Source organism: Bombus impatiens, unplaced genomic scaffold (genome assembly GCF_000188095.3).
Source record: "Bombus impatiens unplaced genomic scaffold, BIMP_2.2 scf_0318, whole genome shotgun sequence".
In the NCBI taxonomy this organism is placed as follows: Eukaryota; Metazoa; Arthropoda; class Insecta; order Hymenoptera; family Apidae; genus Bombus; species Bombus impatiens.
The window spans coordinates 1022377-1044098 of NT_176737.1; the positions used below are offsets into that span (position 1 = coordinate 1022377).

General features: G+C 34.5%; 1 protein-coding gene across 8 annotated transcripts in view; it reads left to right on the forward strand.

Moving 5' to 3' along the window:
• Positions 1–21722, forward strand: part of LOC100747969 (doublesex- and mab-3-related transcription factor A2) — a 94586-nt gene that overhangs the window by 26759 nt on the left and 46105 nt on the right. For 5 of the 8 annotated variants that reach the window (XM_024367390.2, XM_033320503.1, XM_024367388.2 and 2 more), the window contains one exon: positions 11552–11695. In XM_024367390.2, coding sequence (XP_024223158.1) covers positions 11552–11695 — 144 coding nt within the window. Of the gene's footprint in view, positions 1–11551; positions 11696–11883; positions 13150–13202; positions 13404–21722 lie in introns of those variants that run through there. The other 3 variants (XR_004461637.1, XR_004461638.1, XM_012385196.3) reach the window with 3 other exon arrangements.

Consider the following 21722-nt stretch of genomic DNA (forward strand, 5'->3'; position numbering starts at 1 on the left):
CGGCATGTCGGGCGTCGCGTGACGTCATCGTTTTCATTTCACGAAACTGTTCGTCCAGCCACGGAGGTGTATGCTTACTTATTGCTAACTTTTTTATTAATTAAGAAGAAATTAGTGATCAGAATCAATCTTCGAGAACATAATCAATCAATCTTCAAGTACATAACTATTTGGCAAGTGAACGAATCGAATATATAAAATAAGTTAATGAGAATGACGTGTAATGTCATCACATATTTTATCGCAGGTGCACTGCGAAATCATATAACAAAGTCGTTATTACAAAGTGAAAATTGTCTTGCAAGTTAATAACAAATAAAAAGAGAACTAATAGTAAATTACGGTAAAAAGCAACGATAATAAAAAAATACAGGAGATATTAGGATAACGAAAATTACTTTGCTAGCTTATTCAGAAGAATTTACCAGGTACATACATTTTTCAATCTATTATCTAAGATCTGCTTTAACTATCGTACAAACATCGCACATACGTATCCCAAGTAATTTTTTAAAACGAACGAGGAATACGTTCGTCTGTTTGCAAGCAATGGCCAAAAGCGAGCAAGGATTTTATGCGAACGCTTGACAGGATAGAATTTTACTGCTTCCGAAATGTCGTGTCTCGTAAAAGCTGCCGCGTTCACGACCGTTCCTTCATTCGGCTCTTTCCACTGGAACTTATTGCGATTTCACGTTGACTATTTTTATAGGCGAAGAAGAATTGTTGCAAAGGGTTTCGGTTATATCGTTTTTATTGAAATACACGTAAAACGTCAAGTACAAAGCTTCCAGTGTAGCGAGGGGTTGCGTAGGCGATACGTCTGTAACTTTCCTTTGCTACGATCCTCTTGTCTTTAAAATGTCGATGGATACGTTAAAGTAGATATTAAAGAAGTTTCTGGATAGAAAACTTCTATCACGAATGAAGAGGATGTGTAGGCTCTACAGGATGTAGGCTCAAGAGGATGTGAATCCTTGTTCACAGTTAGCAATAAGTATTTCGTTTGAGCGGTTTGATTCTGTTTCATCAATAATTTTTAAGCGCGTTAAAAGTATGTATTAACATTGATTCCAAATAAGGAAGAAAATATATTTGTTATGAACCTACGTAACTCAACTGTAATCGTTTTATTTTTATTCAGTATTCATTGTTTAGTTCTAACAGACACATTTCTGACAAAATGAAGATTTTACAAAATTCTTTTGTTCCTTATACTCTTCTTCGAACAATTTTCATAAATATCAATTAATCAATTCCTTTTACTCTATAGGCACCGCTAAAACTTCATGTCCCGCGATTTCTCAGTCTAAACTTTCAATTCAACGACCGTTTTCCTATTTTACCCAGAGAAACTTAATCATCGTTGGGAAGCGATAGCGAGAAAGATTATTTTCATACGTTTGTCTATGCTAAATGAAATAATAAAAAAGATTTTTTTGTAACATGATCAAAAGGCGTGCCGCAAGAGTGCTGAAAGTCTGAAAGCTTTTGTTTCGGCTGGCAAGAGAACATCGGCCCAGTGAATGATACTCGGTGCGATACGACGTGTCTTTTGTCATTGAAACGGCCCCTCATCGGTGTATAGGCCAGGGTTTCAATTACGTGGCGATACAACGGTATCATTGCTACAAAGCCCGTTTCTAAAACCATCCCTCGTGAGAGCTATGTGTGCCGCGATGTATGTCCATCGAACACACGACCAGTGGTCGAAATGTAGACGGGGGTTTCGCGTTCCTCTATGTAACACGAGATCCTCGCAGGGATCATCAAGCTGGAAATTCGTGAAATCTCGCGTTTACGCGCTTGTGTGCGATCCCTGGCAAATTTCTAGCTCGTAGTTTTCTTTGCGCATAGGCACTTGTGCTAGTTTAGAAACAATTTCTTTTCGTCAGATAATTTTTTTCGGCAATTTTTTGTGCGTCCCCAAGCACGTGGTGTATTCGAGTGATTTTGGCTCTGTGTTTTGGGATATCGAGCAAACTCGTCCAATGTGATTTACACAATGACATTTGAAAATGCGTCCTACAAACATTTTTATTCGTGTCACAGGGTTAAGTGAGCTTGCTATACAATTTGTGTGGGATTTCTAACAATGTCACGGTTATAGCCTTTGTTCTTCGAATACCAGAGAGGATATCGAGTTAACGACCAATTTCATGCAATCAAACGCACATCTATAAAATGATATAATCGTATTCGTGTGGTCAGAATTGTCCCGAGAGAAAATTCTGTGTTAATCGGTTATCATTGTCGCTGATGGTGTTTGACCTTTGACATTGATCACGAAAGCTTTATTCTTCTTCTTTATTCTTCGGTTCTTACGATGATCGTACGAATATATGTATTATTAATCTCGATATGGTTGTTATTCTTCTAAGAGGGTAATAGTAACATTATTTTCGTACCTATTCTGCGTTCATTCGCAATTAACGTTATTCTTCCATTACGATAGTTGGAATAATAAATGAATATATACTAATAGAGTATAATATAAAAATTTTCTTAACTCTATGATGGCCGTTTAACTTCAAGCAACTTTCACGGCAAAAATTAACAAAATGTGGATGTTATTACGTTTGTAGAAAAATCCAATAATTTCGGATATTTAAAATATGGAAGAATAAGAATAACAAATAATCGAAGAATATATCTTTAGTTAACACTTATATGACGTTAGTGTCACTTCACTAGTTATTACGGAGTTAATATATTAAATTTAAATTGCAAATAGAAAAGGAAATTATTCTGAAGAAAATTGTATAAGGATTCCGGATTATCGAAGTTAGTTTACTGAACATCGAGATTTTATGTATACACGTTTGTGTCATCTCTAACTCGTTGTTATTGGATTCATCGTCAAACGTGTCTAAATAGATTTTAATTCTTTTTTTAATCTGGTAATAAAAAAGTTTTAATGCTAATCATTTTTTCCATTTTATGGTATAAGTATTATCTGTACATAATAGGAGTTAATCCGATCCCGTAAAGATTGTTTCAATAGGTTACGATGTAAGAGAAAATATATTTTTTGAGTTAGTGGTGGTATAAACAAACTTGTTTCTTGTTTTAACATTTTGTGGATGCTTCGCAATAAGTTGCAAATAAATAATGCAATAATAAGGAATTAGGATAAAAATTTATACATATTAGAATGAATTTATTTGTATTCATATTTTCGAAAAAAATTCAAATAGACAAATTTTTCCATAATTATCTACATGTCATCCACCTCACCGATTTCGATGATTTTTTAATATATTGTCGACGACGTGACTCTTCCTTATTTTTCCCTATATATATATAAACCATCTTTAGTTTCCGAGACTTGTGAATAATCGCGCGCGACTACAAAATCCATCGTCGAATATGGCACATTTTCCATTAGTGGTACCGCTACTAAGGATCGCGCGCAACTGCAAAGTCAATGCGCGACTCACCGCGACAGATCAGTCGTGTGCGACTATAAAGTACAGGAAACATTCGATAATTGCACAAAAAGATCCTCCGCATAATTGCACCCCCACTACGGGGAGAGATTTCTTTGACACACTGCAGAACCCGACGGTCCGCCGCGATCGAGTAATGTAACACGATTCAATGTCGGATATCGGTCAGACAATGTATCTAGGTACTAATTCAAAAGCGGAACATTTTTATTTTTGAGTTTTTTAAAATTAATCTTCTACTGACGTATTTATGTGATCTGTCTGATTAAAACGAGACCAAACACGATATAATTTGAATTATATTTGCTTATTTATATGTATTTAATTATCATTTATTAAGCAAGCAAATATGTTTCAAATTATATCGTGTTTAGTCTTATTTTAATGAAAAAAATGTAAGAAATACGTTGGTAAAATTTTCATTGATCACAAATCAAAAATAAAAAAGCTTGATTTCTTTTATTGTAGTATTGAGGGATTCTCTCCGAAGACATTTCAAAACATGATACTATTACCTTATAGTACTACGTAATAGTATATAGTAATAATATATACTATACTATTATTATCATTATATATAATATTCGACTTTATAATATCTTGAATATAAATAATTAATATTACGACGATGAGAAATTTTCTACCATGATAGTACACGTATTATAAAACACAAAATTTAGTTATTTCATCTATGTTTCTCAGTTTTCCCAAAACTTTTTTTGTTCCATACTAACAGGTTTTCCACATGTATAAGTTACTAATTTTTTACAAAGAAAACCACGACAAGTTCATTAATATGTTAAAAAATGTGTAGTTCCATTAAAAGAATAAAACTGACCTTTGTTCGGCGTCGCGCGCGACTCTTGGCGAGTCGCGCTACTACTTACAAGTGGAAAAGGGCTCTTACGGCACAGCGACCTGATTAAATAACGTCTAACCCAAACCTAATTCTTATCTTTTGTTTATAGCTTATATATGTTTGGGTTAGGTATCGTTTTATCCAGCCGTCGACAACCAAACCGAAGAGTATGCTGTCACGGACGCAAATTATTGCTAGAATTCGCTATAATGGTACCGACAATTTTTTGCGAATATCTTGGAAACTAAGGTCGAGCAGCGTATACACATGTTACATCTATAATTATGTTCAAAATGTCGATTTCTACAACATATTTAAAAATCATCGAAATCGGTAAAATGGACGAGATATCGATAATTACCAATTTTTGAAAAGAAAGAAATTTCAATGGTACATCTTTTATAAATCGAGCAGGAAATAACCAGAAAGATAATGAAATATTTATAACACTTAGATACAGATTAAAGTGATCTTATTGTTCTATTCAACAGTTTTTCTGATTGTAAACATAGATGTATACATCCCGAAGACCAAACATTTTTTTAAGTCTCATTTATTATTTATACCTTTCTCTTTATAAATACACGGGAGTTTCTGTCGAAGTATGCTGCGTATATAAAACAGTATTATCAGTCGGCATAATACTACTGGTGATTGGCTTCAGCAGCGTCACATAATTCGCGGACTCGTATCAAAGTTTTTGTTATCGGATATCGTTACGATCACTACCTCTTTCTTTTCTTTATTCCTCTCAGACTTTGCGAATTATACCCGCATGTTTCTTTTACGCCGTGTATATTCCAGCATGGATATACGATATTATACTTCATATTACGATATTATAATTCATGTTTCGTTGTATCCTGTGAAGCAGTTAATTGAGGGAGAGTCGTGCAGTATCTACTAGTATAGAGTACCGATATCGTTATATTTCTCGACTTTTTCGCCAGATATTAGTATTTTTATTTGAGTAAACAAACGAATATAACAATTCTGTGTACTATATTTCAGAGGCATATAGTTTATTCAGTTGTTCGCGTTGTCCTGATACGTTGAACGTATACGTTGATATTCTAAGTGTTGAAAGCTATTTCTAGAGTTGATTATTTGTTTCTCAGGTAAGTAAATGATTTTTGTCTATTATGTATACTATATCTAGTCTGTTTAATGTAATTATCAGCTGCAGACTTGCAACTTCCTTTGTATATTATGAAACCTTTCTACATGTTTGTCGTCCAGTACTGAGCAGATCAGTCGTCGACCAGTATAGACCAAATATTTTTTTTTAGGTTTAATCTGTTGGCAATTGCAATTAAATTACAGGATATTTATTTAATTTTTTTACTACCTTTTCCCCGCGGAGAAACTGAAGTTCCAAAGCAGAAAAAAGCAAATGCACTTTTAAGAACGGGGCTTTGAAGTTACTTCTCGAAAATTAACATTAACATTATTAATCAAATTTAGACCGATAATTAAATAATTAATCAGTGTTGGATGACGACTTTTCCCTTCCTACAAATTACAACACCTTTACTCTTGCAAATTGTCAATTCTTATCATTGAATTTCATAAAATTAGTCTCCCTCCTTTTATTTGAAGTTTCATTTGTACCGCGAACTCATTTTTTAAATTTCAATTTTTACCGACATCTTACTCAAAATGCAACAAAAACGCTTCGAGCAGTCGGTACTGCACGACATTCTCCTTTGACGATTTAATAGTTCATCCGTTTCTTTCACTTTGATGTTCAAGAATGTAATGGCATTTTTTATATTTGTCGCATCAACGTTATTTATTGGTGTATGTTTATGATACCGAGTAGTTAGAATGCACGTGTCTTTTTATTTTTTTACGATAAAAAAGGTCTAATGGCTTGTTTCATAATCGTTTTGCGTAATAGACGATGACAAATTGGTTTTCGTTAAAGTTGACTGAGATAAAGAAGAGCGAAAGAAACTGCTAGCGAAATGACAAAGCAATCAGTTTGCTTTTAATTATTGTAATAACATATACCAATCTTAGGACAATTCTAATGATAGCACGCAATATTGATAAATATTTCTCATTAAACTGCCGTTTATTTCCTTCTGATAACAATGCATTTGCCCGATGTTTTTTTATTGCAGACACTTTGGATATAAACCAAAACACTAAATTTTTGAATAAACTTGTAGACTATTATATTTCCGTGGTATTACAATCTTTCCCAGCGATACCATAAAGTAGATATCACTATCACGTTTATGAGATGCTGTCAGCTTCTAAGTTTCCTTATTATACATATACAAGGTCAAAAGAAGGAGTATACTTATAATCTGTTATTTATATTCATTTATGTAAAATTGACAGAAGTCGTTGAAGTAAAAAAGTTACTGAATTAATTGATCTTGTAGCCTCGTAGTATTTTTAAACGGAAAATTTGAACTGCACGTCATTATTATTTAAAATGATTGTAAAATAATTTTATTACAGTAAATACTAAATACGTCAGGAAAGACAGCTATCGAATGTTTTGTTTGGTATCAAAGTCAGCGTATCAAAATCGCAGCAAATGTTATAATTTTTTTTATTTAGGTTTCATATTTTACTTGCACTTTGCTTCTTGTTCAGATGTAAAGTAGCGCGATCTTACGAGCCGTTATAAACGTTAGTCATTAAATTATCTATTTTGAAAGTCAGAATCATTCCTCTTGTTTTAAGGATCTCTATATAAATTAATTGCATGTATATACGTAGATACGTACATTCAAGTTATAATATGTATATGTTGAATTTAGTCAATTGTTATCTTACAAATTTTTACTGAGAAATGATACGAAAGTCGCTCACAGTTTCGAGGATAGTCTGACTTTTTTTAAAGTTCCGTATCTTATTTTTGAATCCTATATTTCAAATTTATATGTGGGAAAATTGCCTTGCACTGGGTATGGAAAAGGGTGAGGATGATGGATCAGCGTCGAAAATGTAAATAGTTCTGCTTCAATCAGAGGTTTTCCGGATACGTATATGGAGATTTGATGAGAATGTGAAAAATTTAAACAGGAAGGAATAAGATTAGCTTACTTGAAGAATTGAATATACAAGTTTTTTTCTAAGGGTCGTGGGAACGCGATGTCGTGAAGTAATCGGAGCAAAATTAAACAGTATGGCGATTGACAGGATGCAATCTTATAAACTTCTTCTGTCCCCACGCGTTGGAGTGTGTTTACTCTTTGAGTTCTTGGTACCGATTTTATCGACAAAGACTTGTTACAGTTCCACTCGTCGGTTCTTGCCCACGAAACTATTTATTTATCGTTCGATCAGGAATAATTGTTTACGATGATTGAGCGGATTAAGTAACTTGGAGCCTTTCACCACTGTTATATGAGCACTGTGTGTATTCGTATGCTGGCATGTGTTTCTTTTTTTTTTTTTGTGCGACTCATTGGTGCACGAGTATGAAGCAAAATTATGCGTTGTCAGTTGTTTCTGATATTTTATGATTGATGACGGTTTAAAGTTACGATACTACTTTAGTAAATAGAGTAAATGCCATGTGCGAATATTTAATCTGTTGAGAGGGTTAACTATCTGTAGATACACATACACACGTTTTCTCGTACTCCGTTCGCGAGTTAGATCGTTTATACGCATGTGAAAATTTAATTTTCTTTTTAGAACACTTTAGAAAAACTGGAAGAAGCAAGTGTTTGGAATCTTTTGATAAAAGTAAAAATCCTTTCGAAGAATTTTACTTGTCAACGATCTAGTTTGTTTATGGATTAAAATTGTGATAACGTGTGATGTGTGAAAATATGAATAAAAATAATAATTGTTAAAATAGTAGTACCTACACCGATAGATTTCCTACGCATGTTCAATGCTCCAATTCATGTTGGATTTTCGAGAATTTTATGATCGTAGATTTCTTTGCCATAAACTTAAATTTCTTTCTTAATAAACGATAATTATGTTGTTATATGTAATTTTATTAATTTAAGATGAGAATATAATGATAAAATTCGTAAGAAGAATTAAGAGGTGATAACATTTCAAAATTGATCTATCCATTTTTTTATGTTTTCTATAATTTTCATCTTTCAGTCGTTAACCCTCCATGGACTAAGGAAATAATAAAAAAGAAGAGTAAAGAGTGACATTCACTGCGGACGCACATCAAATTTGGAGTCGATCAATTTTGCAGATCTTATTACCAATGGAGATTAAACAAACCTGCACTTTCAGCCAGTAATTGTCGTGTCCTTTGAACACTTACTGTTTTAACGATCCAGGAAAATTGGTGACGAACAAAAGACAGTTAATTCGCGTAGTAAATTGAAATCAGTATGAATGATAGTAACATCGAATTCAGTACACGATTATAGTAATTTCTCAAAAAGAACGGTTCGGTTTACCGAAGTTAACCAGACATACCGACACACAGTTACATATTTATCTTCACTTGTTTGCACGTCAAAATACAATTAATCTCGCTGGATTTCAGTATCGAAGACTGTCGTTGATTATCGCTATACTTTAAACTACGAAATATGCATTATTTGCCCTACTATATTAGGTATTATTGAACAGCATGCTTTCTCAGACGGCTTTTACTTTCTCTTATATTATCGATTTACATATCATGGATCAATCGATGGAATGCTTTCGCCTTATTTGCATACGCCTCGCTTATACGTGTTATACGATCGTAAGTAATTTAAATATAAACCGTCTTGTGATAGCAAACAATCAAGTATTAAATCTGATATTCTCTTTAGCTGTTTCATGTACACGTCGTCGTGTACGTCTCGATGCCACACCATTATTTTGCAATATTACATTGCGACAGGGAAAGCCTTTTGCATTTACAAAATGTAAATACAGAGTTTCTGACGTTCATTGCCAAACTCGACTCGTCAAACGGTAATTGTGCTTTTTAACTATTTTCGATGAACTCGTTCGAGCAAATAGCTAGAAAGGGGAGAGGGAGTTTCCCCGATGATTTCTCGAAGAGGGACAAGAATGACTGAAACGCGGGACGCATCATCGACTCGCCAGAGAACAAGAAGCACCGACGTGAAAACTAACGACCATAGTCGGAGTTCCTCTCCGGTCAGAGGGCAACCCCTCTACTTGTTTCTCACTCTTTTTCCCCTCTTTCTCTCGGTGTCTCTTCTCTTGCAGAATTTCATTCTCTCTCGCTCGCCCGCGTTTGCGTTCGCGTTCTCCACTCGTGTCTCGCTCTCTAACGAAGGCAGCATACCTCTTCCAAAGAGAGTGAGCACGCATACGCCGCGGGTACGAAGCTGCAGCACCTGGTTGGCCGGGTTCACCTGTGCACAGAAAAGGAGGGAACCAACGCCTGGCGTCCGGGTGGCGCGACACCTGTGGTCCGCGTCGTGGTGTCTATCCGATAGAACGCCGGGGGATGGCAATACGGGAGAGGGAGACTCGGGTTTGCTTGGAAAAAGCGACAGACAGTGTAGTAGAAGGGGAGACAGCAACGGAACGAGGCAAAAGAGAGTGTACAGCGCAGAGCTATAGCGGCAGGAGGGGAGAACCATTTCCGCCTTTTAAAAACGATCCAGAAGGCCTCTTATATAGGCGGAGCTGTGGCGTGCGGACGCGCTACTATTGGCTGCCTTAATATCTAATATATCATGTCATAACGGCTGGAGAATTATTGTCCTTGTACATGTTCGCCAACGTTATACACCACGGTTCCATTCCTCTTGCAGGAACTAACCGCCCCTCTACCGAATCGCTATTTTCCCACCCCTTGCGCGCAACGCTGTTATACACTGTAACATCAACGGGAGAAACGAGGCCGTTGTTCGTTGTTTAAAATCGATATTTACTTACTTCGACACGCGTCTTCTTGCCAGTTACGTACGCGCACGCTCGGCTCGCGCTTTTCGGCGGCTTCCGGCCGGCGTGAACCGAAGACCACGTGAGATGACATAGATATGCATTCGTGTGCATGTATGTATATTATATGTACTGTGAATAATGACTCGATCAGTGATGGAGAAATATGTATATCATGAAAATAAAATCATGTCAGTTCGCAGATTCTATCGAATCTGATCAAGCATAGCTAATAATTAAATTATATGTATCACGCATACACGTGCATTTTATTGAAATGTTTCAAAATATGAAAAACATCATAGACACTTTACATTCGTACCGTACCGGTTTGTCTACATTTCAAGCAGAATTATCTGTGGACTTATTTCAGTATTATCTTATTAACTTGTTGATATTTGCTCCGAAAAACATAGAAGGTCGTAAGATCTTGCATAAAGAATATGTGTGTTCTTTTCTGAAAAATCTAACAAGTTATTAATCCGATAATAAATAAATGGCGAGCGTTGTCAAACGTGCAACGATGCATTTACATCGATACGTTTATTGCTAATCCGAAATTCGTATAAATAGCAAAATAAATTTATACGTGTGCATTAAAAATTAATCACGCGTGTCGCAGATTGTGCAAGAATGTTTATGCTACAGTTTGCGTTTGGAATCCTTCCAAAACAAGGATTACGTATTCTTAACCTTCGTATTTCATATCTTTATTACGTGTCATTATTTTTCTTTCCTTTTTTTAAATTTCTTCTCGCACCTACAGGAATTCACATTAAGCTAATTCTTTGTTGACTCTTATCGATTGACGAATGGATTAAATAAAATGTATTTACGATAATGTACTAAGATATCGTTGCGTTGCTTGGTATTGCTGGTGGTTATAGCTGAAAGAATTTCAAATTTGCTTTTATTGAATGATAGATCTATTTATAATTTCATTAGTTTTGCATCAGAGGTCAAAATTGTGATGCACTTACGCCGCTATTACCTTGGCCTTATTTTTACGATACTGGCTCATTTTCAGTTGTTTTGTGACGCTATAAGTGGAAGATCGTATTGCTTTCGCAAACACGCAGTGACATATCTCGCGTGAAGTCAGCCTTCTAACGTCGTTAAATTTCTTTGTAAATTTTAAAGAGCCTCACCTTTGCAGCTTGAAATTTTTAACTCGTGCCATCACCTATCACTGCCAAGTAGCGATACAATGTTTATTATTATGAATATGGTCGTATATAATATGTTCGTAATATATTACAGGTATACGACATAATTTTGTACAATACAATATTTTTACATAATACAATATTTCTTAATCTTTTCTATGTTCAAACTTATAGAATAAAAAATTGAATTCGTTTTAACAATGTATGATGTTTGCATTGTGTCGCAGGTGAAAGCGTGGAAATCCTGCTGGAACATAGTACCAAGCTCGTAGAACTCTTCCAATATCCTTGGGAAGCGATATTGTTGATGTACATCAATTTAAAATATGCAGGAGCTAATCCCGAGGAAGTCGTGAGGCGCATGGTCGATGGTAAAGTATACTTTGTTCTGAACTTGCCTTCGTGTTCCTGTTATAGACGCGTTAAAATCATGGCATTTTCAATAAATCATACAAGTATATTATCGAATGTACAGAAAAGAATTTACTATTATAATACAACTTTATCTTTATTTAACACTCAACGATGGAAAGTAACGATTTCATCTTCTTCTCTCTAGCTTCCATAGTCTTCTATCCGAAAATCTACAAATTCTTTTTGCTTATCGTAAATTTATGGCCTACTTGAACGCGTTATGGCAGCAGAAACATTTCACAGGCTTTTTTTTGTATGGTTATTTGAATTTCGTAAAGTTTTCTTAAAAGCGATATCGATAGAAGATTCTTTTCCCAAGTTCGCCGCGTGGAAACAAACCTTCTGCCTTCTTGAAGTTTTCATTGGAGAAGCGACAAAGATAAATTTAACTGTGATTCAACGATTGGAAGACAGTTTTCTTTTCTCGCACGTGGAAGTTGCAGGATGATGAAATTGGCAACATTTAAAGCGTTGAACTTCCTTCGCTATCGCGGTGCTACATCGTGATATCATCGTTCAGAATTGATTTCATCGTTACATTGATTTCCAAATTTTTTGTTATTATTGTACAAAATTATGGCATGCTGAGTTCCCCGAAAAATAATTCAGAATCGGGGACACGAACCTTTCAAATTGTTACGATAAAGAAACATTTCCGGACAGGATAGGGTGAATAATCCGATTTAGCATCGCATAACGTATTTACGCTGCCAATCTCTTGCTGCTAATTTCGTTACGTTCGCGGTTCTCCACTTGTCACTAAGAAAATTTTCCACGTACGCGTCTCGCTGGTTGGGTTACGAAATCATCGTTTTCGAAGATCCTTTATGGCCAAAAACGGTCCTTCGATGATTTCTATATTTGGTTCAACACCCCAAGATTCGTTATGATTTGGTCTACATAGGAAGATTTGGTTTAATATCACCAAGAAGATGTATGTCGAAATATGTACACTATACACATCCGCGAATAAGCCACATAAGATAATTTGAAATGGAATTCGAAGAATTTAGAGGTATGTATGACATTCGTAGAAATGAGTAGATCGAAGATGTTTAATAATTAATTCATATCCAAATCAATTTAAAATGTATTATTTCTGATTGAATAGCATCAATTTCTGATCGAGGTTACATTTGCAATTTTTATATATATACACATGTATTTGATGTCATTTTAATCAGAAAACTTTCGCAAATACGTTAGGAAAAATATAATTTAAAAAATATCAGAAATAAAAAAGTTACATTATTGTCTCATGGAATATTACCGTTTTTTATGGGCGATTGAATTTGGTTTAGATATTACCTTTCAAAAAACATCTCTTCTGGAATCACCTTATGACTGCAACATGTAAATTATGTTATAATTATAGGCAGAATACAGTTTAAAAGGCATATGTTATTACAAATACTTGATCTACTTTTACGAGTACGTGCATACAACGTGTTATTAAATTTCCAGATCATTTTTAAGATTATCTGCTATACGAGAGGTTAAAATTTTCGGTGTCATTACTTCGCAATTGATATTTTCTGTGTTCGTCGGTATTTTATGAATCATCGTATAAATCAGTGTGTCATTGAAATACAATATTTTACACGCGAAGATTTGAGCTTGAGAAATTCCCGACTCAGTCAAATGGAATTTCCGACGATTATCAAGGTAGGATTTTATATATTATTTTGTAATTTGTACCTATGATTGATTAAGTAATATAATTATAAGAGCTGTCGATGACGTATTATACAATATGAAAGGGAGGCGTAAATTAATCTCGTTACCACAGCTTTGAATTTAAATATTTTACGTGAAAATAATTTTTAATTGCTGAAACAAAGCTCAAAATACTTGACGTAAAAAAGAAATAGCTACGTACTGGCTGTAGCTAGTAATAAAATGTTCGATCTTTAATATTTCGAAAAATCTTATACAAGAGCGTCTTTTGAAATCAAAATATTTTTCATCATATTACGAATAATATATATTAGCTTCACATTCTGTAACTTATAATTTAATTTATTCTGATTCACTAATTGGGATAGATATATCTACGTATAATTAAGCTAACGATATAGATGAAATATATACATACATTATAATACGTAATAATTTACAAACATCCTTCCATCAAAAGAATATTTCTCCAAAAGTGTCTCGTGATATATTTGCTGAATGAGTTACTCTGACAAGGGGTTGCTAATTAAATATATCCAAAAATCAAATCGCTTCTATTAAGATACGTGTTAATTCAATTCGCAAGGAAACTTGGACACATTAGCCGGATGGCTGAGTATTTTCCAGATAACACGGGGTAGAATACCATGAAATGCGACATAATAATCGGTCGGGTGCGTTCACCCTCTATCTTCCTCTGTCTGACAAAAGTAAAAAATTATAAAGATGGGGCGATCAAGCAGGCGTGAAAAAGGTTGAGGCATAATTTATTAAGTAGTTTACTTACTTGACTACTGTTTGCTCGAGCCAATCATTATAAATCGCTTAAGCGTGCGGTCTGTAGCTCGTAAGTCATAATATTGCCATCAGAAACCTGTGCTGGCCTGGGGCACGTATCATCGTTGATCATCGTGCCTCTGTCTTGTACACAAGCTCCTCCAAATAAGCTGCAAATAGACTGGCCAAATTGCCACTTCATTGTTTATTAAGGTGTCTTGATGAGTGACGTGAGATGGCTTCGTTACCCTGATGAGCTTTTTTGTTCGGCTCAACGAATTAGGTTCACGCTGCACATTTAGTGTGATAAATTACCACTCAAAAAGCATGTTGTAAACTCAAGTAGAAATTGGGAATGATTAATTTTAATTCTGTAATTTTAATCCAATTTTCATTTGGATTTTTCATAAGACTTTGTCTGCTGCGGTTGGAACGTGGAACCACAGCAACATTTTAAGACATGGAAGGTGATTTTTTAAAATGGTATTTATAGCTGCTTCTATCGCTTACATAGGCTCTTAGAGACACGAACGAACGAAGAAATTACATAAAATTGCAAATTACGTAATTTAGGGTATTTTCACCCATTAAGAGCCAAAGATGTGCGAACGCGACGTTATCTGTGTAATTTCTTTTCAATTAGTGTACGTAATTGAATTCTATCGAATTCACATTGCAATTATGAAAAGGAATTTCTAGAATTTCTCCAACATTGTCTTGATTTTAGATCCTATAATACATACACATTATGAAATTTGAAGAAATAAAACTTCTTTATATAAATATGATAAAAAATTACTCTTTTCGCATTATAGAAATCGTTTTTCTCGCTTTGCTTTGTGTAATGGACTATTCTTCTAATTCTTTTAACAGGCTATTATTCCAATATATTTATTTTTTGCGTTTTGACAAAACATTAACGTATCCTACTTTATTCGCCCTTAGCCATATTGTTGCGCTCGTACAACATTTGTACATTGTTTCACTGGTTGATGTTTAATGGATTCAGTAACTTAACAGCTCTCGTGCTGATTTATTTTCTAAATTCTTTAAATTTTTTATGGTAGCTTTTATATCGATCCGTTGTCTCGTTCGTTGGATATTTCTTTATCAAACGCGCTTGTCTTTTTCTTCTTCTATACCTTTGCTATTTTCTTTGTTTTTTTAAAGGATGCGCATTCTTAATTTTTCTATGTACAATATTCCGTATATAAGTACAGATCCAGAAGACTTTCGTGAATGACTTGTGTAACATAGGTAATAGGAAGATATATAGTAAAACAAGACAATATTAAGACTTTGACAGTGGATGAAAATTTTTAATGGTTGGAGAAAAGACAGGAACAATTTTTCCAAGATTGCAAGCGAAAATTTATTACTCGTTGTCGAAGCAAACGTTCGCGATCATTCTATTCGTAATATTTCAAATATTTCTATAATTCTATCTCTGTACACGATTTACTATTTAAAGATGACAATCTTTAATAATTAAGACGGTGAACCGTATCAAGCGTCTCTGAGACTCAATACGTAGCAACGACTAATAGCTTACTTTCAATTATCGGAATCGATATGCTCGAGGAAAGACTATCTAAGCTATCAATTACATTCAATAATGAAACAAGTCGTACTCGAATGATTTAAAGCAGACATAATATGGGACTGATAAATAGCCGGTAAGAATCTCACCAGTTTACCACTATGTTACTATCATATACTCGAGTGCCATTAATTATTTCATTTGAAGCGTGTTGTAGATTTCACGTATTTGTCCCCCGTTACACTACAGAACCGGTAAAAAGGAAAAGTTACAAATAAAAATTGCATGCAACGCGTTCAGCTTATCGGTAAGAAAAATAGACTGCGCCTTATGGTAGCTGGAAATAGATTGTACGCGTAGTACGCTATTAGCTCGAATTGCGGTACGAGGGAACAGCAATTGTGGTGAAGACGTCGTGTTTCATGCATGCCAACACCGTTCCAAGCTAGATATATATATGTACGTTCGCGCGGAACTGAAAGTCGAGTTGGATACTTTTAAGTCTACGTAGAAAGTCGCATTCCTGCCAGTTTGTTGGAAAACAGGTAGACGATTTACAGTTATAAGTTGCTGCAAGTGGTTAAACTGTTGCTAAATATGCTGTTCGATTCACTCTCGAAACGTTTCGTTGTTTTCAATTCTGTGGGTTCGTTCATTCGCACCGAAATTAGTTTGTCGACCGCAATTAGATACGCGATTGTGCTGTTGAGTCAAAGATTGCTTTATAGTTTAGTCGCTTAAACGCGTTAAAGAGATGATCAGACAAAGACACTTACGATTAGCAATTAGCAGAGATTTTCACATCTGTGTATCACTTTATGTGTAATAGCGTTGGATTATATCAAGTGATTTTATAAATAATTTCGTGTTTACGTATAGTAAATATCTTTGCACGACCTAATCGCATACAACAATACACTCTTCGTATCGAAAGAATCGACGAAGCTGTCTCCATTTTACGTAACTTCATGAATTCAACATCAACACTGAATTCACATATCTGAAGTGTGCAATCTGTACGCACAAGCATTCTTATCGACTCGATTATCTCCGTTTAAATCCTCACTTTCTATCAACTGAAAAAAACATAACGTAACTTTCGATATCTTTCGATATCACATATTCTTCACTATTCGTCCAGTATATTGTTATCTACGAAATCGCGAGACGTTAGTTGAATACTCGTGTGCGTGAAATACATGACTTGTGTGCAGTGCAGGACGCGCCAACTGAATGGCGAACCTTTACACCTAGCCACTTGAGGCAGAGATTAATGACGCCCGGTAAAAAGAAAAGTGTTGTTGCTGGCGCAAGAACGCCGTTTGCGGTCAGTCTCGAGCAAATAAATATGGGCGTGTAACGTCGGTGTACACAAGTTATACCTTAATTATCCCGAGGCATTACCGCGACTAATGCCTTTAAAGAGAAGAGTAGAATGACGCTTGTCGTCACGCTGCGCCGGCGGAAATGTCGTTTTGTTCATTGCTCCGTTCTGTTTCTCGTACTGACGAGAGAATGCGACAGGTTGGATATCGAATTCGACATTCGCCCGTTCCAAAGAAACCAACGTCGTTCAAGCGGCACGAATAATTTCTGTTCCAAGAAATAAAAGGATAAGGTAATTCCAGGTGTTACAGTCCTCATTTTTAACCTTTTCAAGGATGAATCTTTCAATGCCAAAGAAATAATTGCCCTCGCTTCTTTTTTGCGAATAAGTTATGCGTTAAAATTAAATTCACATTAAATCATATTCACATTAAAGGAAAATTGCTGGTGATGTGCTATCGTTTATTATCTTTTCCAGCGACTTCAATAGTCGATGGAGACTGTTTCGATAGATTTAAACGCTGCTCATCAAGGATCAAACACAGAAATAATGCGTCAGATTTGCATATATCTAAGGCTCATCGTCCATGAAGCGTTAGTCTATTAGACGCGACTATATGTCTATGTCGGTGTTCAGAGTACGAAGCGTGCAGTAAGATATATTTTATTTCATTATTGAAACGTCGAGCCACAAGGAAGAAGCTTTCGTTCTATATCAAGAGATTCGTTTATAGCTCCAACGTACACCTCGCAACTGATAATGTTAGCGCCAGTGGTCACGACGAAAACGCGTAGCGACGAAAACAGTTCGCTGCTGTTTCGTGGACAGATGTACAATGATCGCTGCATAGAAGCATAGAGAAGCTTCTAATACGCGTCCATGAAGCGACGCTTCGTCGACAGTGGACTCGAAAAAGGGCTATTAGAGTGAGCTATTAGGAGACGTAATTAATTTAGGCCTTGCTTTGAATAAAAATGTATTGCTTATCACGGTACTACGATATCTCAATTTCTTTGTCTTCCATAATACTGTAGGATTATTTATATAGAACTAGACAATATGAATTGAACGAAAAAAGATTCTAAATGAAATATTGAGTTAAGATAACGTCAACTTACTTAACTTTTATAGTAGAAGTGAAGTGAGATATAGAACTAGTTCTTTTAAATTATGTAATTATCATAACACATCTTTATAAATATCCGCGAAAATGAGTAAAAATTTTGGATTGTGAGTATCCACACTGTTACATATAACACGTATAATACGTTAAACGTAATGAACGTTATTTTGTATTATGATGTTGCATACAGTCACTTAAGCGTATATTGCTAGTAGATTTATGATTTCCGTGGAACGGAAATAGTTAAGAGTTAAGAATGGATCGTTCGAGTTAATTTTCTATACGCGAAATATGTCTGTCGCGTGGGTCGTGCATAGCTAGCTTCGAGATTAAGTCACAAGACAAATTTATAGATTCACGTTCAAATCAAGAGGGCGTAACATGAATATGGCAGGTTGCTATTTTCCTATTCGTTGGTCAATTGAAAAGAACGATTCGATCTCAATTGTACATATTTCATGCAAACTAAGCACGTATTTGAAGTGGCAAGATAGATCGTAAGATTGGAAGCATTTTCTTGTTGGCTGTCATGTAAATTTATTGGTTAATGTCTTCGTTATTTCGAAGAAAAAAAGAAATACGGAAATCAAATGTTGCTTTTTCAAAAAGGAAGGTTAATGTTCTAAGAAAATTACCAAACCAAATGAAAATTTCTTACGCAATTACCTCCTGTGTTTGGTACGTTATACGTTACGTTAAATATTAAAAGGAAATTGAAACTATAAAAAATCGTTTAAAACAGTCATACCCATATTTTTGTTTTTCGAATATCTGGAAAAATGTATCAATTTTTTATTGTTTCCTTTAGACTATTTCACCTTTAATATTTGATATATTCTTGTATATCCCTGCACATTCAAATTTCTCATAAGTGCATAAACATCTGCAGGCTAATCATTACTCCCATCATATTTATTCAATCGTTGTCTTGCAATAATACAGGAAATGTTCGATAATTGCACAAAGAGTTCCTCTTCGTAATTACACGGTCGTCATCCCTACTATCGAGGTGAGGTTCACCTGATTCACCGCGAAACTCGACGGCTCGCCGCGATCGAGTAGTGTAACATGATAATGTTTCATTTATTCCTTAATAGATTATCTCTTATATTCTTATGTTTGTATTAATCAATTCTGATACATTCCTCGTATTTTATTTCTTTTGTTATATATTCATCGAAGATTGCGAAGCACCAATTATTGTTCCACAACAGCGTAAATATTAATCCGGTGCTTGCATATATTATTTTATGTAATTGATTTAATTACATCTTTAATTTAATTTACTTAATTTACACAAAAACCAGGTAATGCTCGGCTTCATGCATCGACGCGTTCACCCATTAGAAATCCTATTTCAATCGACGTAATATGTTAAGGGAATAAAATAAGGTCAGGTAGCGTTTAATAAGCCTCTGAAAGACCAGAACAAAATCCTCGATACTTGTGGTATGTGAGCAATATACATGCAGTTTCTTCTATGTTCAAAATGATACAGCATCAGCTCTGTCCAATTTTACGCTCCTCAGAAGAAAATCGAATGACTAGACATATCTCTTTCGATACGTTCGTCGATATAAATAATACGGTCTACGTATTGACTTGATTTTTAACATTATAGTGTTTTTAAACATCAACGAAAAATGTATTATTTGAGGTAAACAAATTTTAATGCGTCCTCTTCCGTGTTCCGCGAAATGGAACAAATTGAAATTATTTATAACAAACATAAGAATTGTTTGTTCGATATAGAGTACTTTCTTAAGCTTAAATCTATATATATATATAGCTTTTTGCTGTTACCAATATCTCCAGTTGTTCATAAAAAAATTGTTTCAAATAGATAAAGTATTTATAAAAACGTAAGAGACAGTCACAAAATTCACATTGTGTAGCAAAATTGTTAACACTAGCTCAGATCGTAATTCAACACAAACTATTAATTTACTTACTTTACAAAATAAATGAAAGATGAAAGTGTGAGAAGCTTCTCGTACCTTATTGAATGATCAAGTTATTTATTCAAATGATCAATTTATTCATTCGAATTACTTTGCAATTATTCGCTCCTTCTACATTATCGTTCATTTGAAGTATAGGATCTCGTTTCTTCTCATTGTTTTTGCAACAATTTTACATCTATCTCTCTGTACCGACTCTTTTTGTATTCTTATACCGATATATATATAATCACGTGTCAGTAAGACAAATATTTCCTTTGTATTTGCTTATTTTTTCATTATGTGTGCAATTGGCAAGTTCGCTACTGACTATGGTAATCGCGAATTAAAAAAACCAAGCGAAGAAGTACGATTAATTAAGATTGCTATTCGTGACTTAGTTACATTGTAGAGGAGTCAGGCCTCGGTGATCCCTTGCGTGTTGATCTTTAAGGAACGTACATATACACATATAACCTTCTATACATAGCCCTGAAATTCTCTCCCTCTCATTTCAATTACTTCGTACGCGCCTGCATTGTTCTGCACTCTTAACAAATATACGAGGCGCATGCTGTCAAATTTATTGCACTTGAATCTCCATGATAATTATATTGCGAGAATCCAGTGAGTCAAGTTTCTACTTTTAGCCTTCTTGTGTCCATTTGTTTTTAATTTGTAGTAGCTCGATGTATCCGTATTCGCAAGTTGCATGCAGTGATAGAGATCTTAAGTATACTATATATATATTAAGTATACTATAGATATATTGTCTTGACATAGATATATAAACTTGATTTATTATATTTTACATACATTTAGTTATAGAGAATTAAATGTTAAACAAGGGGTAATAATAAAAAGACTCATAAAATATACCTATAATACCTGAATTTTAACCAATCTGTTATTACACGAATTAGTCACCATGAACTCATTCTAATAGTTTAACGCACAAATATTTTAAATAAAATATCATTGCACCATATATTTTTTTATTACATTCTGAAACTGCAAAAGAAGATATTTCCACTTTTTTTTCTTCAGTCTAATTTCCATTTTCCTATTTTCTTCTTTCGATATATACATTTATTCTATATTTATCCTTTCTTTTTTGCTAGAGATAATATATATTTTTTGTACATCTTATTTCCTACTCACCTACCTGTGCATCATTATCAGATTATATCACTATCAGTATTTGTGACTCGATTGTTTAAATACCCCTCTCGGTTATCCATTGAAAGGATGTCGCTTCAAAACCATAAGAACAAAACAAACGTGACATTCATTTATGCAGGATAAGAAAAAGGTGATAATGATGATGATTGCAGTTAGTTAATTAAATTACAGAACGATTAATTAAACATCCACGACTAGTATCATATACAATACAATGCATACGAATGTAACCACATGTATAGACCTCTATTGATATTAACACAGGGATAAAAATGATTAATAATACGTCGTTACGGCAAAGACTCGTTTTGCAGACGGTCACGACTGATGGCGTTTCTTGAGCGTGAACAACCGCATCAACGATAATGCTTCGTGTCTGCTTAAGATCACTCTCATTGACGTTAATTGTAAGCATCGA